This window comes from Scyliorhinus torazame, chromosome 4, assembly GCF_047496885.1.
Source record: "Scyliorhinus torazame isolate Kashiwa2021f chromosome 4, sScyTor2.1, whole genome shotgun sequence".
Classification (NCBI taxonomy): domain Eukaryota; kingdom Metazoa; phylum Chordata; class Chondrichthyes; order Carcharhiniformes; family Scyliorhinidae; genus Scyliorhinus; species Scyliorhinus torazame.
In genome coordinates, this window is record NC_092710.1 from 133,672,775 (window position 1) to 133,692,458 (window position 19,684).

The window sequence follows — 19,684 nt, forward strand, 5'->3', positions numbered from 1 at the left end:
CCTCCTCACTGAACCCTCCTCCTCACTGAACTCCCCTCCTCACTGAACCCTCCTCCTCACTGAACCCTCCACCTCACTGAACTCCCCTCCTCACTGAACCCTCCTCCTCACTGAACCCTCCTCATCACTGAACCCTCCTCTTCACTGAACTCCCCTCCTCACTGAGCCCTCATACTCACTGAACTCCCCTCCTCACTGAACCATCCTTGTCACGGAACCCTCCTCTTCACTGCACTCCACTCCTCACTGCACGCCCCTCCTCACTGAACCCTCCTCTTCACTGCACTCCACTCCTCACTGAACTCCCCTCCTCACTGAACCCTCTTCTTCACTGCACTCCACTCCTCACTGCACTCCCCTCCTCACTAAACCCTCCTCTTCACTGCACTCCACTCCTCACTGCACTCCCCTCCTCACTGAACCCTCCTCTTCACTGCACTCCACTCCTCACTGAACGCCCCTCCTCATTGAAACTTCCTCTTCACTGCACACCACTCCTCACTGCACTCCCCTCCTCACTGAACTCCCCTCCTCACTGCACTCCCCTGCTCACTGAACTCCACTCCTCACTGCACTCCCCTCCTCACTGCGCACCACTCCTCACTGAACTCCACTCCTCACTGAACTCCCCTCCTCACTGAACCCTCCTCCTCACTGAACCCTCCTCCTCACCGCACTCCACTCCTCACTGAACCCTCCTCTTCACTGCACTCCCCACCTCACTGCACTCCACTCCTCACTGCACTCCCCTCCTCACTGAACCCTCCTCCTCACTTAACCCTCCTCCTCACCACACTCCCCTCCTCACTGAACCCTCCTCTGCACTGAACTCCCCTCCTCACTGAACCCTCCTCTTCACTGCACTCCCCACCTCACTGCACTCCACTACTCACTGCACTCCCCTCCTCACTGAACCCTCCTCTTCACTGCACTCCCCACCTCACTGCACTCCACTCCTCACTGCACTCCCCTCCTCACTGAACCCTCCTCCTCACTTAATCCTCCTCCTCACCACACTCCCCTCCTCACTGAACCCTCCTCTGCACTGAACTCCCCTCCTCACTGAACCCTCCTCTTCACTGCACTCCCCACCTCACTGCACTCCACTACTCACTGCACTCCCCTCCTCACTGAACTCTCCTCCTCAGTGAACTCCCCTCCTCACTGAACCCTCCTCCACACCGCACTCCCCTCCTCACTGAACCCTCCTCTGCACTGAACTCCCCACCTCACTGAACACTCCTCTTCACTGAACTCCCCTCCTCAATGCACTCCACTTCTCACTGCACTCCCCTCCTCACTGAACCCTCCTCCTCACTGCACTCCCCTCCTCACTGCACTCCCCTCCTCACTGGACCCTCCTCCTCATTGAACTCCCCTCCTCACTGAACCCTCCTCTTCACTGCACTCCCCACCTCACTGCACTCCACTCCTCACTGAACTCCCCTCCTCACTGAACCCTCCTCCTCACTGAACTCCCCTCCTCACTGAACCCTCCTCTTCACTGCACTCCCCTCCTCACTGCACTCCCCTCCTCACTGCACTCCCCTCCTCACTGAACTCCCCTCCTCACTGCACTCCTCTCCTCACTGCACTCCCCTCCTCACTGAACCCTCCTCCTCCCTGAACTCCCCTCCTCACTGAACTCTCCTCCTCACTGAACCCTCCTCCTCACTGAACTCCCCTCCTCACTGAACTCTCCTCCTCACTGAACCCTCCTCCTCACTGAACTCCCCTCCTCACTGAACTCTCCTCCTCACTGAACCCTCCTCCTCACTGCACTCCCCTCCTCACTGAACTCTCCCCCTCAGTGAACTCCCCTCCTCACTGAACCCTCCTCTGCACTGCACTCCCCTCCTCACTGAACTCTCCTCCTCAGTGAACTGCCCTCCTCACAGAACCCTCCTCCTCACCGCACTCCCCTCCTCCTCAGTGAACTCCCCTCCTCACTGAACCCTCCTCGTCACTGAACCCTCCTCTTCACTGCACTCCACTCCTCACTGCACTCCCCATCTCACTGATCCCTCCTCTTCACTGAACTCCACTCCTCACTGAACCCTCCTCCTCACTGAACCCTCCTCGTCACTGAACTCTCCTCTTCACTGCACTCGTCTCCTCACTGCACTCCCCACCTCACTGATTCCTCCTCTTCACTGAACTCCCCTCCTCACTGAACCCTCCTCTGCACTGCACTCCCCTCCTCACTGAACCCTCCTCCTCACCGCACTCCCCTCCTCCTCAGTGAACTCCCCTCCTCACTGAACCCTCCCTCCTCTTCACTGAACTGCTCTCCTCACCAAACTTCAACACTTTGTGCAAAGCTGCACTGCTGATGACCAACATCAGCGTCTTTGGAAGACTAGTTTTGAGCTGTTGGATCTGTTCTGAATACTGGATCTTATCCTGCACAACTATTGCTCTACGATGCTCTGGTCTAGACTGGTTTACTCAGACCAGGGCAGCCTTTTAGGCTCTATGACTCGTCCACACCATTTCCCGAAAGAGGTTTCGGCAGTGACCTCGGAGTTTGTGCGGCATGCAGGAACAAAAATATTCCCAAATCTAATGCAAAGGAGGGAGATTAAATTGGTCTGAATGGATCATGTGCATGAACCCTAATAACTGATTGCCTGACTGACAATTTCTACCTTTTTCTACCCATTTCTACCTTTACACCTACATAGTCCCAATAGTTTCATATTAAGTGTGTTTTCTGTTGTTTTTTGATGGTGAGTTTCTCAGAAATCTCTTCAAAGCTGCATTACAGCAAAAACGTCTTTATCAAAATATATTATACAAAATGAATGCTGGAAACACGCAGCAGGTCCGGCAACATCTATGGAGAAATGAACACAGATAGATAATGCTCTCAAAATTAACCCAAAACCTAAGATGAGTGGTCACTGTTAAAAATAAAATCTGCACCCACACACAACGAAGCGACCAAATACCCTGATGTTAATGAGTGGGATGCTTTTGAACATATTTGTATTGTGCTCCTTCAGTGCAGTTGGGGACCCAATTTCACATTAACCAGGGGTCAGGAAACACAACATTAAATGGGACGTGGGCGGTTCAGGCTTCGTTAAGTAAGTGACTCTTTCTACACTCCATGTCGTATGGCAAGGACCCTTAAAGAAGCCTTGACCTTCTTTGGCTTGACCTGTTGCCTCCTAATTGCTGACCAGAGATGCCTCCGAACTGCACTACCCGCCCAATTGGCTAGGACTGCTCATAATGTCTTCAAGCTGTAGACCTAAACCAGGCTTTTGACCCATTACATGTGAAAATCAAGCGGTGGGGAGGGGGGGGGACCCTTGCCATATTGGATTTTGAATGGCAGCAGAAGGCTCACTGCATGCTCACTTTAAAACTGCTGACCAGCCAGCACTCAATCCCCCTGCTGATTGCCCCCACCCCTCACTTGCCCGGGACCCTGTGGCTGCAATTTGAGCTGCCCTCTGTCAGCTGTCTTTGGGGCTGCGAGTGGTGACTATAGCTCCCTTGTACTGACCTAGAGAGGAGGGCAAACCAATTTACAGGCCTATATTGTTTGAGCTCTTGGGCAACATCACTTTGGGCTTGAACAAAACATAGATCTAAGCAAATATATTTTTTGGGAACATTGTGACACTTTGTAAAAGTGGATTGTGTCAAGTATTATAACAAAAGCAAATATCTTTTCATCTGCATTGTGGCTGAGATCACAACTGAAGGTTGTAAACACTGCTAGCAACAAAAAACTGACTGCTTTGAAAATGTTTTTTTTTAAATTAAAGTAAACCCAATGAGCCAGCAGGGGTACTGAGAGGAAGATCCAGCCTCAGCATTATTCACTATTCAAAAAATAGCAATAATACAACATGATGTGTTATGTACTCTGGGATAACACAGGCTGCAACTGGATGCAGCTTTAACCAAAAGACACTCCAGGCCTTGAAGTTAGTTCAACCTGATTTATTGAACCAGTTGCACAGTTAGCACAGTTCTCTGAGTTCGACTCTCTGCTAACCTAAGTGTTCTTACTCTGTCTGACTGAACCAGACTGGCTCTTAGCCACGTGCTGGAGGTGTGATACTGTACATACACCCTGACTCACTCTGTAGATGTTCATCAGTGGAAAGAGGCGGAGTGTGAGTGCCTCGTGCCTTTTATAGTGAGATACCACCCCTGAGTGTCCTGCCTGCTCATTGGTCATGTCCTGTTCTCTGTGTTCATTAGCTGCCTGTCTGTGGCTGTCTGTATATCATTACCTGCATGTCTGCATATCATGACATCTCCCTTTTTTTAATGTTTTGTTGGCACATGGGAACGTACTTAGATGTGGTGGCATATATTAACGTATTTACAAGTGGTGGCATATATGAACGTATTTACATGTGAAGACAGCTGTCTAATGTGAGAAAACAGAACAGAGCAAACAAAACAAATGTTCATAAGTCCAGTCTCTGGGGCTTGCATCTGATCCTTGTTGATCGCCGGAGAGGTGGTGGTGGGGACGACGACACCTTGACAGGCGGGATGGAAGCCTGACTGGTGGCCTCATAGTTTGAGGTATCAGGGGGTGGCAAAACAACAGACAGAAACGGAGACGAAAGCGGTTGCGGGCAGGCAACTTTGCGCAGTGCCCGTCTGTTTCGTCGCACAACAGAACCATCAGCCATACGTACAACATACGAGTGGGGCGCAGCCTGTCGGACAACGACAACTGGAGCTGACCAGCCACCATCCGGTATTTTGATCCTGACAGTGCCTGCCGGGGATAACACAGGCAAATCGGTGGCATGAGCATCATAGCCCTGCTTTTGCTGGTCTCGGAGTTGCTGCACCTTCTGCAGCATAGGGAGGTGATCCAGGTTGGGCAAGTATATGGCTGGAAGTGTCGTTCGCAGGTCCCTGTTCATCAGTTGAGCCGGCGACATGCCAGTGGACAGTGGGGTCGCCCTGTACGCAAGCAGCGCGAGGTAGATGTCAGAAGCAGAATCCGCGGCCTTGCAGATGAGCTGTTTCACAATGTGCACCCCTTTTTCAACCTTCCCATTGGACTGCGGATAGTGTGGGCTGGAAGTGACATGTTTGCAATGGTATGACTTGGCAAACATAGACCACTCGTGGCTGTTGAAGCACAGGCCATTGTCACTCATGACAGTGAGTGGGATACCATGCCTGGAGAACGTCTCCTTCCAAGCCTTTATGACGGTCCGAGATGTGAGGTCTGAGAGCTTCACGACTTCAGGGTAATTGGAGAAATAGTCAATAATCAATACGTAGTCATGACCATTCACACAAAAGAGGTCGATGCCAACCTTGGACCACGGGGAGGTCTTTATTTTGTGCTGCTGGAGTGTCTCCTTGCTCTGCACTGGCTGGAAGCATTGATAGGTCGCACAGTTGAGGACCATGTTCGAGATGTCCTGGCTAATACCGGGCCAATAGACAGCCTGCCTGGCTCTGCGTCTGCACTTCTCGACGCCCAGGTGTCCCTCATGGATTTGGCGGAGCAGCAAGCTCTGGAGACTGAGTGGAATGACAATCCGGTCCAGCTTGAGGAGGATACCATCAATCACCATCAGGTCATCCTTTACATTGTAAAATTGAGGGCACTGCTCTTTCTGCCAGCTATTGGCGAGGTGGTGCATGACACCCTGCAAGAGGGGGTCTTTGGCTGTCTCCTCGCGGATACAGACCACCTTCTCATCAGACGCCGGGAGGGTGCTAGCACACAGCTGCACCTGTGATTCAATCTGCCGGATGATTTCTAGCCGTTCGCTAGGCAATGTGATGGAGCGGGACAATGCATCAGCGATGATGAGCTCCTTGCCAGGCGTGTACACTAAGTCAAAGTCGTACCTTCTGAGTTTGAGGAGGATGCGCTGCAACCGAGGCGTCATGTCGTTCAGGTCCTTGTGGATAATGTGGACCAGAGGCCTATGATGCGTCTCAACAGTGAATGTCGGCAGGCCGTAGACATAGTCGTGAAACTTGAGAATGCCAGTGGGAAGACCCAGGCATTCCTTCTCTATTTGCGCATACCTTGTTTCGGTGGGCATCATGGCCCTCGATGCGTAGGCTACCAGTGCCCAGGATGAAGTGTCATCGCGTTGAAGCAGCACCGCACCGATGCCATCCTGGCTCGTATCTGTCGAGATCTTCGTCTCCCTGGCTGGGTCTAAAATGCCAAGACTGGTGCACTGGTGAGCTTGGCTTTCAGCTCCAACCACTCTGCTTGATGTGCTGCCTGCCACTCAAAGGCAGTGGACTTTTTCACCAGGTTTTGTAGGGCCGTGGTGTGTGAGACCAGGTTTGGGATGAACGTGCCCAGAAAATTGACCATGCCCAGGAAGCGCAACACCGCCTTCTTGTCTTCAAGGACCTTTATGGCTTCGATGGCCTTGACCTTGTCTGTGTCCGGGCGCACGCCCTGCTGAGAGATCTGGTCACCTAGGAACTAGGACCATATGATGATGTCGTGCACGTACACACGAACCCCTTCAATGCCCTCCATCATCTGCTCCATAATGCGATGGAAGATCTCCGATGCCGAGACAATGCCAAACGGCATGCTATTATAGCAGTATCTGTCAAACGGTGTGTTGAAGCCTTCTGCTGGACTCATCCAGCTGGATTTGCCAAAATCCATGTGACGCATCTAACTTGGTGAAAAAACGTGCTTGTGCCATCTCACTGGTGAGTTCCTCCTGCTTCGTGATAGGGTAGTGTTCACACATTATATTCTTTAAAAAAAATTTTAGAGTATCCAATTCATTTTTTCCAATTAAGGGGCAATTTAGCGTGGCCAATCCACCTAGCCTGCACATCTTTGGGTTGTGGGGGCGAAACACACGCAAACATGGGGAGAATGTGCAAACTCCACACGGACAGAGACCCAGGGCCGGGATTTGAACCTGGGACCTCAGCACCATGAGGCAACAGGGCTAATCCACTGTGCCACTGTGCTGCCCTCGCATTATATTCTTATTGAGATCCTTGGGATCAATGCAGATGCGCAGGTCTCCCAAAAGGCTTTCTAACACATACCAACGAGCTGACCCAGTCAGTCGGTTCGGTTACCTTGGAAATGTGCCGTGTTGCTGAAGATCCTTGAGCGGTGCCTTCAGGCGCTCTCTCAGCGGAGCCGGGACCTGGCGTGGTGCGTGGACCACTGGCTTGGCATCAGGTCATAGCAGAATCTTGTATCGATATGGCAGCGTGCCCATCCCGTTGAACACATCCGGATACTCAGCGAGGATGTCGTCAATGCCGGCCTGAAGATCCACATTGGAGGATGTCGTTGTGAAAACCCGCTGCATGAGGTTCAGCTGCTTGCAGGCATGCGCGCCAAGTAAGGACGCCCTATCTGGCTTGACGATTTCAAAACATAACTGTGCATGGGTGCACCGGTTGGAGACGAGTAGATGGCAGGATCCCAGTGCCGTGATGGCATTTCCATTGTAGTCCAGGAGCCTGCAGGCTGCTGGAAGGACCTTGGGGAGCGTTTGAAATCTGCCTGTGAGAGGAGGTTGGCAGAAGCACCTGTATCCAGCTTAAACTGGATGGAGAAGCGGTTGACCTGCATCACCGCACGCCATTCATCCGCAGAGTCCACAGCGAGGATGGATTGAATTTGTGATGAGTTGGATGTGGCATATTCACATTTGGTAATGATGCCCACACAGTAGGCGGAGTCCAGACATTCCTGCTCTGGATCCGTTGTGCTGCCAGGATCAGAATCCTGTAATCGTATTGCACACTCTGAACGCAGCGTCGTCGGAATTGGGAGCGCTGGCCCCTAACTGGTGGTGCAGACCTGCACAAGGCTGCATAATGTCCAGGCTTCCCGCAGTTTGAACATCATCTGCCTCTTGCAGGGCGATGTTTCTTTAAGTGGGCGTTGCCGCAGTTCGAACACGTCATGTCATCGGCGTCCTGATGCTCCACGCGTCGTCGCACATGCGCAGTGCGGGTGTCGGCCGCTTTGTTATCCCGTTCACATCGCGCATGCGTGGGGCCCTGGGAAAAGCCCGCGAAATGGCCGCTTTCATCAATGCTGAGGCGCTGCATCCAGGAGGTGGCCTGCACACTCTTTGCCACGTGGGAGGCAAGTTTCTCATTTTCAGCCGATTTGTACTGGGCATAGCGATTTTTGCCGTGCTCATGTACTGTGCATGTTTCAATCGCGACTGGCAGGGTCATATGCTTGATTTTCAGTAGCTGCTCTCTCAGAGGATCAGAGTGAACTCCAAAAACGATTTGGTCTCTGATCATGGAGTCAGCAATAAAGTTGCAGGACAGCGCTAGCAGGCGGAGGTTAGTTAAGAACGAGTTGAAAGATTCATCTTTACCTTGTAGACGTTGTTTGAATATGTAGCGCTCGAAGATTTCATTGGTGTCCACTTCACAGTGACTGTCAAATTTGTCCAGGATGGTCTGAAACTTTGTCTTGTCCTGGCCTTCGGTGAAGTGAAAAGAGTTGAAGAGTTCGATAGCTTGATCACCCGCTGTTGAGGGAAGCGCGATCTTCCTTACATCAGACGCACCCACGAGGTCTGAATCTTCGATGTGCAGCAGAAACTTTTGCTTGAATGTCCGCCAGTTGGCACTGAGATTGCCGGAGGTCCTGAGTTTGTGAGGAGCCTGAATCTTCTCCATGGTGCCGGGATACATTCGCTGGTCGTCATGGAACGGACTGAGGTAAACCACCTAGATTAAGCAGTTTCCTGGTAGAATGTTGTGTTATGTACTCTGGGATAACACAGGCTGCAACTGGATGCAGCTTTAACCAAAAGATACTCCAGACCTTGAAGTTAGTTCAATCTGATTTATTGAACCAGTAGCACAGTTAGCACAGTTCTCTATGAGTTCGACTCTCTGCTAACCTAAATGTAGATACTCTGTCTGACTGAACCAGACTAGCTCTTAGCCACGTGCTGGAGGTGTGATACTGTACATACACCCTGACTCACTCTGTAGATGTCTGTCTGTGGAAAGAGGCAAGTGTGAGTGCCTCATGCCTTTTATAGTGAGACACCACCCCTGAGTGTCCTGCCTGCTCAGTGGTCATGTCCTGTTCTCTGTGTTCATTAGCTGCCTGTCTGTATATCATTATCATGACACAACACACCAAGCCATAATTTTGAAACAACTCATAAGTTTATCAAACATTCAGCTCATATTTCACTGGAAGTATGTCACAACTGGATTTTTTTTAAAGTTTCCTTTACAGAGTAATCTGTTTTAAAATATCATTTCTTCCGTTAATATGGGAAATAAACATATATGAGGAGGGCAGTGTTCCTTCTGTACAATCAGAAGCAAAATCAGTCCACTTCAGGGTTCAGTTCTGTCACTGGTATAACACAGCTTTTCCAATGCACAAAAGCATCAGAGACTTCCCCCCAAACAAAGGTTTTAAGTGCAGAAGTATTTACGATTGGTAAATGGACATCAGCGATACACAGTGTGTGAGAACTCTGTCAAAAGAGCAGTGGAACGATACTCTAATAAACACATCTCATGATCGTCATCTACAGTTTTAAGCAATCATCAACTGAAAAGGTAGTGCAAATAAAATGATGTTAAACATGTCCTCCAAAAAGTAACAAATTACTAAGTTGCTAAAGAAGGCATTAGCAAGTACCAAGGAATCACGTTCAGCAAAATAGCGCACCTTACATTCAATATTAATATCTGTATCTTGCATGCTGATAAATAGTGCATTTCAAAAAAAACATGAAAGGAAAAAGAGATAGAATTATGGACAATCATTTGTTGACTTAGAAGAAATTTACTGCGCAAAAAATAGTAATTGGCACTCGATTCTGTTTTTGTACAGATATAATTATTTTTCTGTTTGTTTAGTTAGTATTTTAAGTTAAATAACTATATTCCTAGTTACACCTGAAATATTTGTTATTTGTTTCAACTCTGTGAAGAATTGCAGTTCTATCCAGTTTGCCAGTTTGCATGTCACCAGGGGCATGGGCCCAGAATTTGTTGGCATGGGTCATCTCACGACATACCCCAATGGTTAAACTTTATTCCTTATTCTTCAGCTCAAAATATTTTTTGTGCCGAAAGTGTGATCTGATAATGGTGTAGCGAGGGAAATGGGACAGCTGAGATCTTGGTGACTGACAGGGCTAATCTCCCTCCTTAACCAATGAGATTTATGAACTGAAAAAACCCCAAAGGAACAACTTAGAATTAGATCCAAATCAGATACAGAATGAGGAATAAAAAGAGGGAAAGATTTAATTGAGAGAGAAATAAAAGATAGAAAGGAAAATAAGAAAAAACATTAAAAATTAATTTTTTAAAATCTCTAAGTACAATTTATTACCTGTAGTATTGAGAATGCACAAGTTAAATTGTTTCCTTTCTGGGCCGAAGCACTGAGTGGTTTTGCAGGAAGATAAACCACTTAATTGAAAGATTACTGTCAAATCACTGCCCCAATTTTCTGCAGGAAGTTTAATTGGCAATTAATGTGCAATTGCAGCAACTTCTTGCAACTTATTGAGAAGATGATGGCGAGTTGACCTGTATGTGAGGCTAGCGGCGCACATTGTCCAACAATTTGTATCAAATCACAATTCAGAGGCTATCTTTTCCTCGCTGCAATTTTTTGAACGATCTACACACTAATAATAATAATAGTAATCACTTATTGTCACAAGTAGACTTCAATGAAGTTACTGTGAAAAGCCTCTGGTCACATTCCTGCGCCTGTTCGGGCAGGCCGGTACGGGAATTGAATCTGCGCTGCTGGCATTGTTCTGTATTACAAGCCAGCTGTTTAGCCCACTGTGCTAAACCAGCCCCTGTTTTTTTTATTATTAATAATAATATATGAGGGCAGCACGGTGGCACAGTGGGTTAGCACTGCGGCCTCACGGCGCCGAGGTCCCAGGTTCGATCCCGGCTCTGGGTCACTGTCCGTGTGGAGTTTGCACATTCTCCCCGTGTTCGCGTGGGTTTCGCCCCCACAACCCAAAAATGTGCAAGCTAAGTGGATTGGCCATGCTAAATTACCCCTTAATTAGAAAAAATGAATTGGGTACTCTTAAAAATATATATATATATATGCATTAAATTTGGTATTATTTGGCCAGCAAATTCTGGTCCATGTATCTTTTCTATTGGATAGAACTAATAGAATAACTGCTGTTCATAGTGAGACCACTTGTTTTAAAAAAAAACACCCGCCAACATCCCCCCCAACCTCTGTCACAAAAAAATGGAAAAAAAACTTCAACACACTGATGAGTATATATTATGTTCAATTTATAAAGCATATTTAGTTAAAATGACAGCATGGATTTTACATTAAATGCAACTAATGTTGCTTCTTTTAACGTGCAGTTAAAGTTAATGGTACTTAATAGAACATTCAGACTCCTTTGCATTAGTTTCTGATTTGCTATCAAATACAAGCTCAGTCTGTAATGAGAAGTATGCATGTACAAAATAGCATTGCTATTTATTTGGCCTAACAGAGAAATGTGGAGAGTTAAAAAAAAAAATATTGCCTTTTGTTCAGTTGCCCTGACGTTACCATTAACACCAACGATATACATGGTATATTGCACTTAGAAGTATAGGTGTTTTAACCTAAAGTAAAGGTAACGTTTTACCAACAAGAACAAAACCAATACCTTTATGATTGGCATTTGGGTGATGATAACAAAAGCATCAAAGCTATAATTCTGTCTCGTTAAGATATCTGTAAATTGATATGTTTTGCTTTATATTTGATCTATTTACTAAATCTGTTTGTGTATAAAAAGGTAATCATTGCCACTATTAAGTTAGATGTCTGCCTAGCATGTGTCGAATTGATGCATTAGTACTGAATAGCAGGGATGGGGGAGAACACAATGATACCTCTGAAATTGGGAAAGTCAGTAATAATTGCTGATAGAGTTCATGTTTTAAAGTTATGAAATTGTATTTGCATGTTGTGCAAGTGTGTGTGTGTGTAGGGGGGGGGAGAAAATGGCTATTTCTGGATGAAGCTGAGATAAGATAGTCCAGCACCAACCAGTTGAGAATTAGTCAGTGCTTTCCATGTTAAATAAAGCAAGCCAAATAATACAGCAAAAAACAAGTCAGCTCCCTAACAGTGGTTATGGAAAGCATAAATAACCAGAAGGTTTTGGTTTGGGAAAAAAATCTGCTTTTATTCCAAGTCTTGATGAAACAGAATTTAAAGGAAGATTAATATTTAAATAAAAGTGAAAGCAAAATGCTGAGGACGCTGAAAATCTGAAATAAAAACAGATGTATTGGACAAACCCGGCAGATCTGGTAGCATCTGTGGAGAGAGAGTTAACGCTTCGAGTCCGTATTACTCTTCTTCAGTTCCGAAAATGTCATAGTGACTTCAAACGTTAGCTCTGTTTCTCTCTGTACAAATGTTGCCAGATCTGTTGAGTTTTTTCCAGCATTTTTGCCAAGTGTTTTTCTAATGAATTTGTTTTTGAAACTTGGGTTATGGATAGTAACAATTCACATTTTTTTCTACAGTGCTGAGTGAAGCAGAGGTTTCTTTTAAACATTTCTCAGGTGATCTTTTAATACTGTTTCATATCGCCTAAACAAGTATCATGTTGTAAATCACTTCTCAACTTTAGGTCGTATTTATTTACGACACAAGATATTTCTTGGGTTTTCTTTTTTTGCAAATTTAGGGGCAGTACATTCATTCACGTTTTTGCTTCCAAATTTAATTTAAGGCTGTTTGGTAACAATATGAATGAAAATGAGGTGCAAGTGTATATGGTGGTACTGTAATGTAGGGTATCCTACCACAGAGGGTGCTGCATTCTGAATTATGTTCGAAAAGGCCGATTTAACTGGACTAATTTAATGCTTCCACAAACATCACTGGATTTAAACAATTACTTTCCCTTCACAATAACCAAAAAAGTAACTATTTTAACAAAAATGAAAATCACCTTTCAGGTAAAATAACCTCTATACATGTCCAAACAGTGTAACTGAAATCTTAGTGCTCACATTCAAATAAATCTTTTGTTGGTTACATTAACATGACACAAGCACTGTTTAGAAGCACTCAGTCCAACCACATACAAAAGCTTAAAGATAATCCTTACAAAAAAAATCATTAAATAATATTTAACATATTCACTGTGAGTGTGTATTATTTATAAATGTTCTCACTCATAGCTCACATATTTAGTACATTTCTTGAAAATAAAAATAGAAATAGCATGCCAATTGAAAAGAGTTAACGCAACTGTGTATAAATAAAAAAGTTCCTTTAAAAGAGCATAATAAATATTAAATGAAGGGGATATTGGAGTGATTACTATCAGGAGATTACTTCTGAATTTCCTTTGCTGAAAGATCTAACTACCAGTATCTGGCTATAGTAAGGCAAGCGTTCGTGGGGAAGTTACATTCAGTCTCTCTCTTCCGTCTCCACTCTCTGCGTTGGCACGATTGTAATTGCACACGTTTAATATGAGGCTGATCACTATTGCACATATTTGCCACCATTACAAGGTGAGCACTCCCCCCCCACCCCCCACCCACCCATTTTACTTAAAAGATACATAACACTTAGCTGAAAACCATTTCAGCACACTCGCAAAGAAGTTAAAAAAACTTTTTTTTCCCTCTTTCAAGTCTTAAAACATTTTGGCAAATACTTCAGAAACTGAGGGGTTTCAGGAGCTTATCTCAGCAGATGAAAATTACTTGGTGTCCCAATAGATTCTGCAGATTACTATCCTGTAAGAGTTATTTTAGAGAAATAATTCTTACCCTTTTAGCTACATATTCCCCAAAGCATACTGGAGTTCAGTCCCTGAATAGTTTTGAATGGGGAACAGTTCTGCTGAGCACAGGGCATAGCGTCTTTTTGTTCCCTTCTTAGGAGCTAGGTTCATTTATAATGTTAAGAGATAAGAAATTATGTTGGCACATTATTCATTCTTCCTGTTTTCTTTTGTTGAAACCCTAGCACCTCCGGTTTCATTAGTTCGCACCTCCAGTGCTCTCCAGAGAACACTATTTAACCATTCCCTCAAACCCATTGAGCAAACCAATTCATAGAAAATAATGTGGTTAGCTGAATTAGCATTCTTCCTCTAGAGATCCTCCACTTTAATAGTTTCCGAGAGAGCTTGATGGATAAGTGGAATATTTAGTGTGACCTCCTTGGATTGATTCCTCTTACAGAATATAGGGATTCTTGCAACGAGTTCAAAAAACCCGGAATTATAATCATTCCACTGTGATGTATGGCACAATGAACACAACAGCAAGAGCATAAACAGTGGAGGCTGGGACAAGAATCACCATGGAAATCCCAACACTAATTCCACTGGGCTTGGTTTGTGAAATGTACATGACAAATATTGAGCGCCGATGGTCAACAGAAATTAAAAGGACACGAGGCAAGAAACTGTCTTTAGAGCCTGGTTTGTGCCTCTGGGATGTAAATCTCAATGCTATCTGCACGCTCCGCGGCCGAGTTCTGTCGAAAGGAAGCCGCTCGTTTGGCAGCCATTAGCCGTTTCCTCGCCTCCTGTCGTTGCCTGTCAGGAAGGTCAAGGGACCTTTCTCGCATGATAGGGATTTTTCCTTTTGGTGGCTTCTTTGGTACTGGAGGTGGAATCTTCTTCTCCTCCTGAGAAATTATGAAATAATTATCATTAATATTAAATCGTAAAAATACCAAAATAAACGGCAGACACTTAAGTTCTGGCTCTCCTAACAATCTCTCTAAAAGGCTGAGTGATGAATACAGGACTTTAAATATAAAAGACTTATAGAGCATTTGGGCTGATCTGATTCATACAGCCAACCCTATTAAGGTGTGCCACTCATATAAGCAAATCTGGAATTAGAGCCATAGACCTTGGAAGCAAGCAGACCCTGGCAATGATCACTGTGATTTACCTGCTCACGTTCGGACATGAAATGACTATTCCTCAATTTAGTATTATCTGCAGGCAGGGAACAGTTTAATTCCCTTGATAATCCTAATGTGGAGAGAAAATAAGTGTTCTCATCTAAAAAGCTTAACATGTGGAACTAATGTTAACCATTCAATACAGATCTGTAAAAAGGTTTATTTCAAGGACTAAAGAGCAAAAGCTACTCACATTCATATACACTGTAAACTGTGACCTCTGAAGGACAAGGTAGCAGTTCCATGGGAACACCATTGCCTGCAAGGTCCCCTCAAAAGCACACACCACCGTGATGTAGACATGAACCACCGCCCCTTCATCATCTTTGGATTGAAATCCTACAGCTGCTGGGGCAGCATGGTAGCACAGTAGTTAGCACAGCTGCTTCACAGCTCCAGGGTCCCAGGTTCAATTCCTGGCTTGGGTCACTGTCTGTGTGGAGTTTGCACGTTCTCCCCCTGCCTGCGTGGGTTTCCTCCAGGTGCTCCAGTTTCCTCCCACAGTCCAAAGATGTGCAGGTTAGGTGGATTGGCTACGATAAATTGCCCTGAGTGTCCAAAAAGGGTTAGGTGGGGTTACTGGGTTACAGGGATAGGGTGGAGGTGTGGGCTTAAGTAGGGTGCTCTTTCCAAGGGCTGGTGCAGACTCAATGGGCCGAATTGCCTCCTTCTGCACTGTAAATTCTATGATCTATTTATCAGCATTGTGGAAATACCTAAACCACATGAACTGCTGTGGTTCCACACACCACCACCTTCTCGTGGACAATTAGGGAGGGGCTGCAGATCCTGGCCTTACCAGTGGCCCCCACATCCCATGAATGAATTTTAAAAAACAACAAAAAAGGATCAGTTGAGTCCAGAAAATAAATTTGCCTGACAGGGGAGTGCCACATCATCTCCTTGAGACTCTACATTCTCCAGTTCATGGCGAGTGACTCACCTCCTCAACTCCCCAACACCATCTCCACCATCTATGGGCACAAGCCAGGAGAGTGATGGAGTACCTTCCATTTGCCTGGGCAAAGCGCCACTAATATTGAGGAACCTCAATACCATCTAAGATAAAGAAATCAGCTAGATTGGTTAGCTTAAAAATCTTCTACGATTGGAGTACAGTGGTTACAGTGTGTACTGAAGAAACTCTCTAAAGCTTCTGTGATAGCACCTCACAAATATGTAACCTTTACCAACTAGGCAGCATCTATCTCCATTGCTGTTTCACTTCATCTGCTGCTGAAACCTTCAGCCATACCTTTGTCACCTCTAAACTTGACTATATCTCCCTACATTCCAAACTCTATAAATTGGTGAACATATTCAATTTCCCATCATGTTCCGTTCACTGATCACCCTGTGCTCACTGACCTACAGTTGCTCCTGGCCTGGCAATGCCTCGATTTTAAAATCTCCGTTCTTGTTTCCAAACCCCTCAATTGAGACAGGGGGATAAAGAGGTCAGGGAACTGGAAGTAGAAGCAATTGAGGTGTAGATGGAGGTCACTGAGGAGAAGGAGTTTCTTGGTGAGGAAGCTAAATGAGGAGTGTAGTGAATCAACCATTTTTTAATTATCATCACCAATCTGAAATTTGCTGCTGCTTCAGAATCTATTGCAGTGTGCGACATGTGGAAAGCTGTGAAGTTCTTATTAGATTTTGTACATATGAAGCATTACTGTGGTCAACATTCACTCCATATGTTCTTGGCTTGTAGCATGTGTACAACTCATGTTTAAAAACTTGAGTAATTGTCATTTTCAATTTTAGGAATCACTAATTCATTGCATAATCAATGTTAACACATGCAATGATTTATGAAATGGAGCCAGCCTCTTTTGGAGAAGTCATTTAATGGAAATGAAGGCTCGATTAATAAAATCTTCTCATTGCTCATTTCCCCACTTGCTTCTCCTCTTCTGAAGGTGGAGACTCATGCGGAGTATAGTTTTACAGGTCTCACCCTTCTTTATTTCACTCAAACAGATACTCTCCACACATGTGAATGGTGCACTGCTTTTATTGGATGCCTACATACCCACACTTAACTCCGTGCATTTTGGGGATCAAAGCAGAGATCTTCATTTGAATATACAGTACAGCACTGGACTCTTGTGGGGATTGAGTACAGATCAGACACAATGACTAAAATGTCTACTGGATCTGTTGGCGAGTGTGGGGATCATGACGATGTTTTCCCTCAAATATTTTCTATTTTAGGATTTTGGCCAGGATGGAAAGGGGTGGAATTATGGAGCTGTGGTAATCTTAGGGGAACTGAAGTCTGAGTAGCTGCTTACAGATGATCCATATAACCTAGGGAGTCTCAGATATCCTCTTTTCCTCTTCCTCCTCCTCTTTGTCAGGTGCCTACCAAAGGCCTGGTGACAAGGGCTGCATCCTCATGGGAGTGACATTTTGGAGGATGTAGCAGACCATCACAAATTTGTAGACAGTCTGGTGGGCCCCCCAACCAAGTGCTTCCTGTACCTCTTTTCATTAATATGTGGTACCTGCAGAACCACATGGTTGCAGTCAATGGCTCCCTATATTATTAGGAATTCCACTAGCTTGGCAAAACCCCATTCCTCCAACTTATCTCTGATAAGATAGAAGACTATGAAGTCCCCTTTATTGACATACAGAATCTTTACCACCTGCCTGATACAGCAAAGCATGGTGAATTGGGAGAATTTGGCAATGTTGCCTGCACCCACTTGGAAACATGAGCTGGCTTAGGAATTGAGGGCCATGTCATTCTTCACGGCCACGGGCAACACCATCCGCATCTTGCTGGGCAGCTGTGGGTCTTGCTTAGGGGGTGATTCACTGACCACCTCCTTGCTGAACAGTAGCTGCTTCAGATGCTGCCCTTGGCTGAGGTGGAGGGAGGGGTAGCACTCCCTGATGACCCTTGTGGATAGAGCCTTCTTTTGAGAACTCTCCTCCTCCCTCTGCACAAAGCAGAGTCTTCCTTCCGCTGACTCTGCTCCATTTCTAAGTCATGCTGCAGCCCAAGAAGGACTGAGACTATAAACCTCCATTAGTGACAGCAGACTGCTGACAGGCCTTGAAACTCCTCTCAACTTCTTAGCCAAGTCCAGTATCACTCCTTTCTGAATTCAAAGATATTTTTATATTTTCCCAAACTGCTCCAACAACACATTACACTGTGGAGCTGCAAAAGAATGTCAAAAGCACCTCACCTGGAAGTCACCCATGGTCCCCCCTTTCATGACATTGTATCACTTGTATTCCCCTGTTAAAGATTGAGGAGTGATCTGAGGTATGCAAAATGATAAAGTGGTTTGAAGGGTAGGTAGCTACAGTGAAATTGTGCCCTCTGGTGTTGGGGAAACCAGAGCATATGGGTGTGAACCTAAAATTAGAGCTAGCCAATGCAAGAGTGAAATTAGGATCACTTTTTTTTTACACAAAGAGCAGTGGAAATCTAGAACTTTGTGAAGTTCCATTGAGTATTCCAGGACTGCGATTGATACACTGTTGTCTGGCTAGGGTATTAGGAGAGATGTATTAATGGCAAGTGGACGGAATTGAGGTACAGATCAATCATGAACTACTTGAATGGCAGAAGATGTTTTTAATAGGTGTCGGTAACCTATGGCACAATGGTCTTTGGAGGTTCCAACACCCAAGGAGGGTGGCAATGGCCGTCCTTGCAGCTCTGATGCTGCTGATGGAGTTTCCCCTTTGATCTCCGGGGCCTGCCTGCCTGGCCCATGTACAGCAACTATTTTCTCACCTCATTTTCGAAGGTGCCTCAAACTAGAGGCGCCTTCTCATTCTTCTTGCAGCCACAGCAGCTACAACTCTCTTGCAGCTGAGGCTGTAATGCTTACCAGGCCTCTGGTCGTGCACTAGCGGACACAATTTCCAAAAAAGGTGGAGGCCACTGAGGACCGAGGTGAAGAGATAATGGGTGGAACTTTCTGTGCAAACCACCATGTGGTGGCGGAGACGGCCCAGCACCCCTTGCTGCAAGGAAACCCATGGTGGTGGTGTGCCGGCTGCGGGACCGGAAGATCCCGCCAGCGTGAACAGCTGGAAAATCCCGGCCAATGACCCTCCGTCCTTATCTCGGTGACCGGGGTGGTGGGGTCTCTTAATTGGCCATCGCTGGGAAGATTACCATTGTAGTCCTGCTGCCCTCCCCTGCAGTTTCAGGACTCGCGTTTGGTCCCTACACCGAGTCTTGAAGAGAACTGTACCTGTCTGGGGAAAAGCAATAATAGCTGTATATTAATTTCATTGGCTGCGTTGTATTTCATGCACCATTTTACTTTACCTGTTTTTCAAATGGCTCAATAGGTTTCCAATCGTTTGCCTTCAGCTGATGCAGCTCATCAAACTTCATGCTGACATCTTCAATGGAAAGCTGCAGGAGGTCCCAAAATCCTGCTAGATCCTGGGACGTAGGCCTTGGCATCGCGCTAGGATCCTAGCAGGGACATAATCAACTCATAAACAATTCAGTCTCGATATATTTTTTTTAAATTACACCTCTGAAATTGCAGATTTCACAATTTACGGATATTAAAATACTTTCACTGTTTGCCTAATTGCATATTCATAAGCCAAGACTTGCTCTACATGTGCCAAAATACTGGGAATCTTTTTGGTTTGACATTAATATTAGAAATAAAGCCAAGAAATGCTGTACAATCTAAACAAACATAGAAAAGATTTTAGTTTTATTAACGTTAAAATGCACCTTTTTGTTCAATA

At 45.6% G+C, this 19,684-nt stretch overlaps 1 protein-coding gene across 3 annotated transcripts in view; it reads right to left on the bottom strand.

Annotated features, from left to right (window-relative positions):
• Window positions 1-9,128: 9,128 nt before the first annotated feature.
• dlgap2a (discs, large (Drosophila) homolog-associated protein 2a) overlaps window positions 9,129-19,684 on the bottom strand; it is a 1,100,531-nt gene continuing 1,089,975 nt past the window's right edge. For all 3 annotated transcript variants that reach the window (XM_072498636.1, XM_072498634.1, XM_072498633.1), the window contains 2 exons: window positions 19,245-19,397; window positions 9,129-14,656 (listed from right to left, as the gene is read on the bottom strand). In XM_072498636.1, coding sequence (XP_072354737.1) covers window positions 14,438-14,656; window positions 19,245-19,397 — 372 coding nt within the window. In that variant the 3' untranslated portion in view covers window positions 9,129-14,437. The remainder of the gene's footprint in view (window positions 14,657-19,244; window positions 19,398-19,684) is intronic.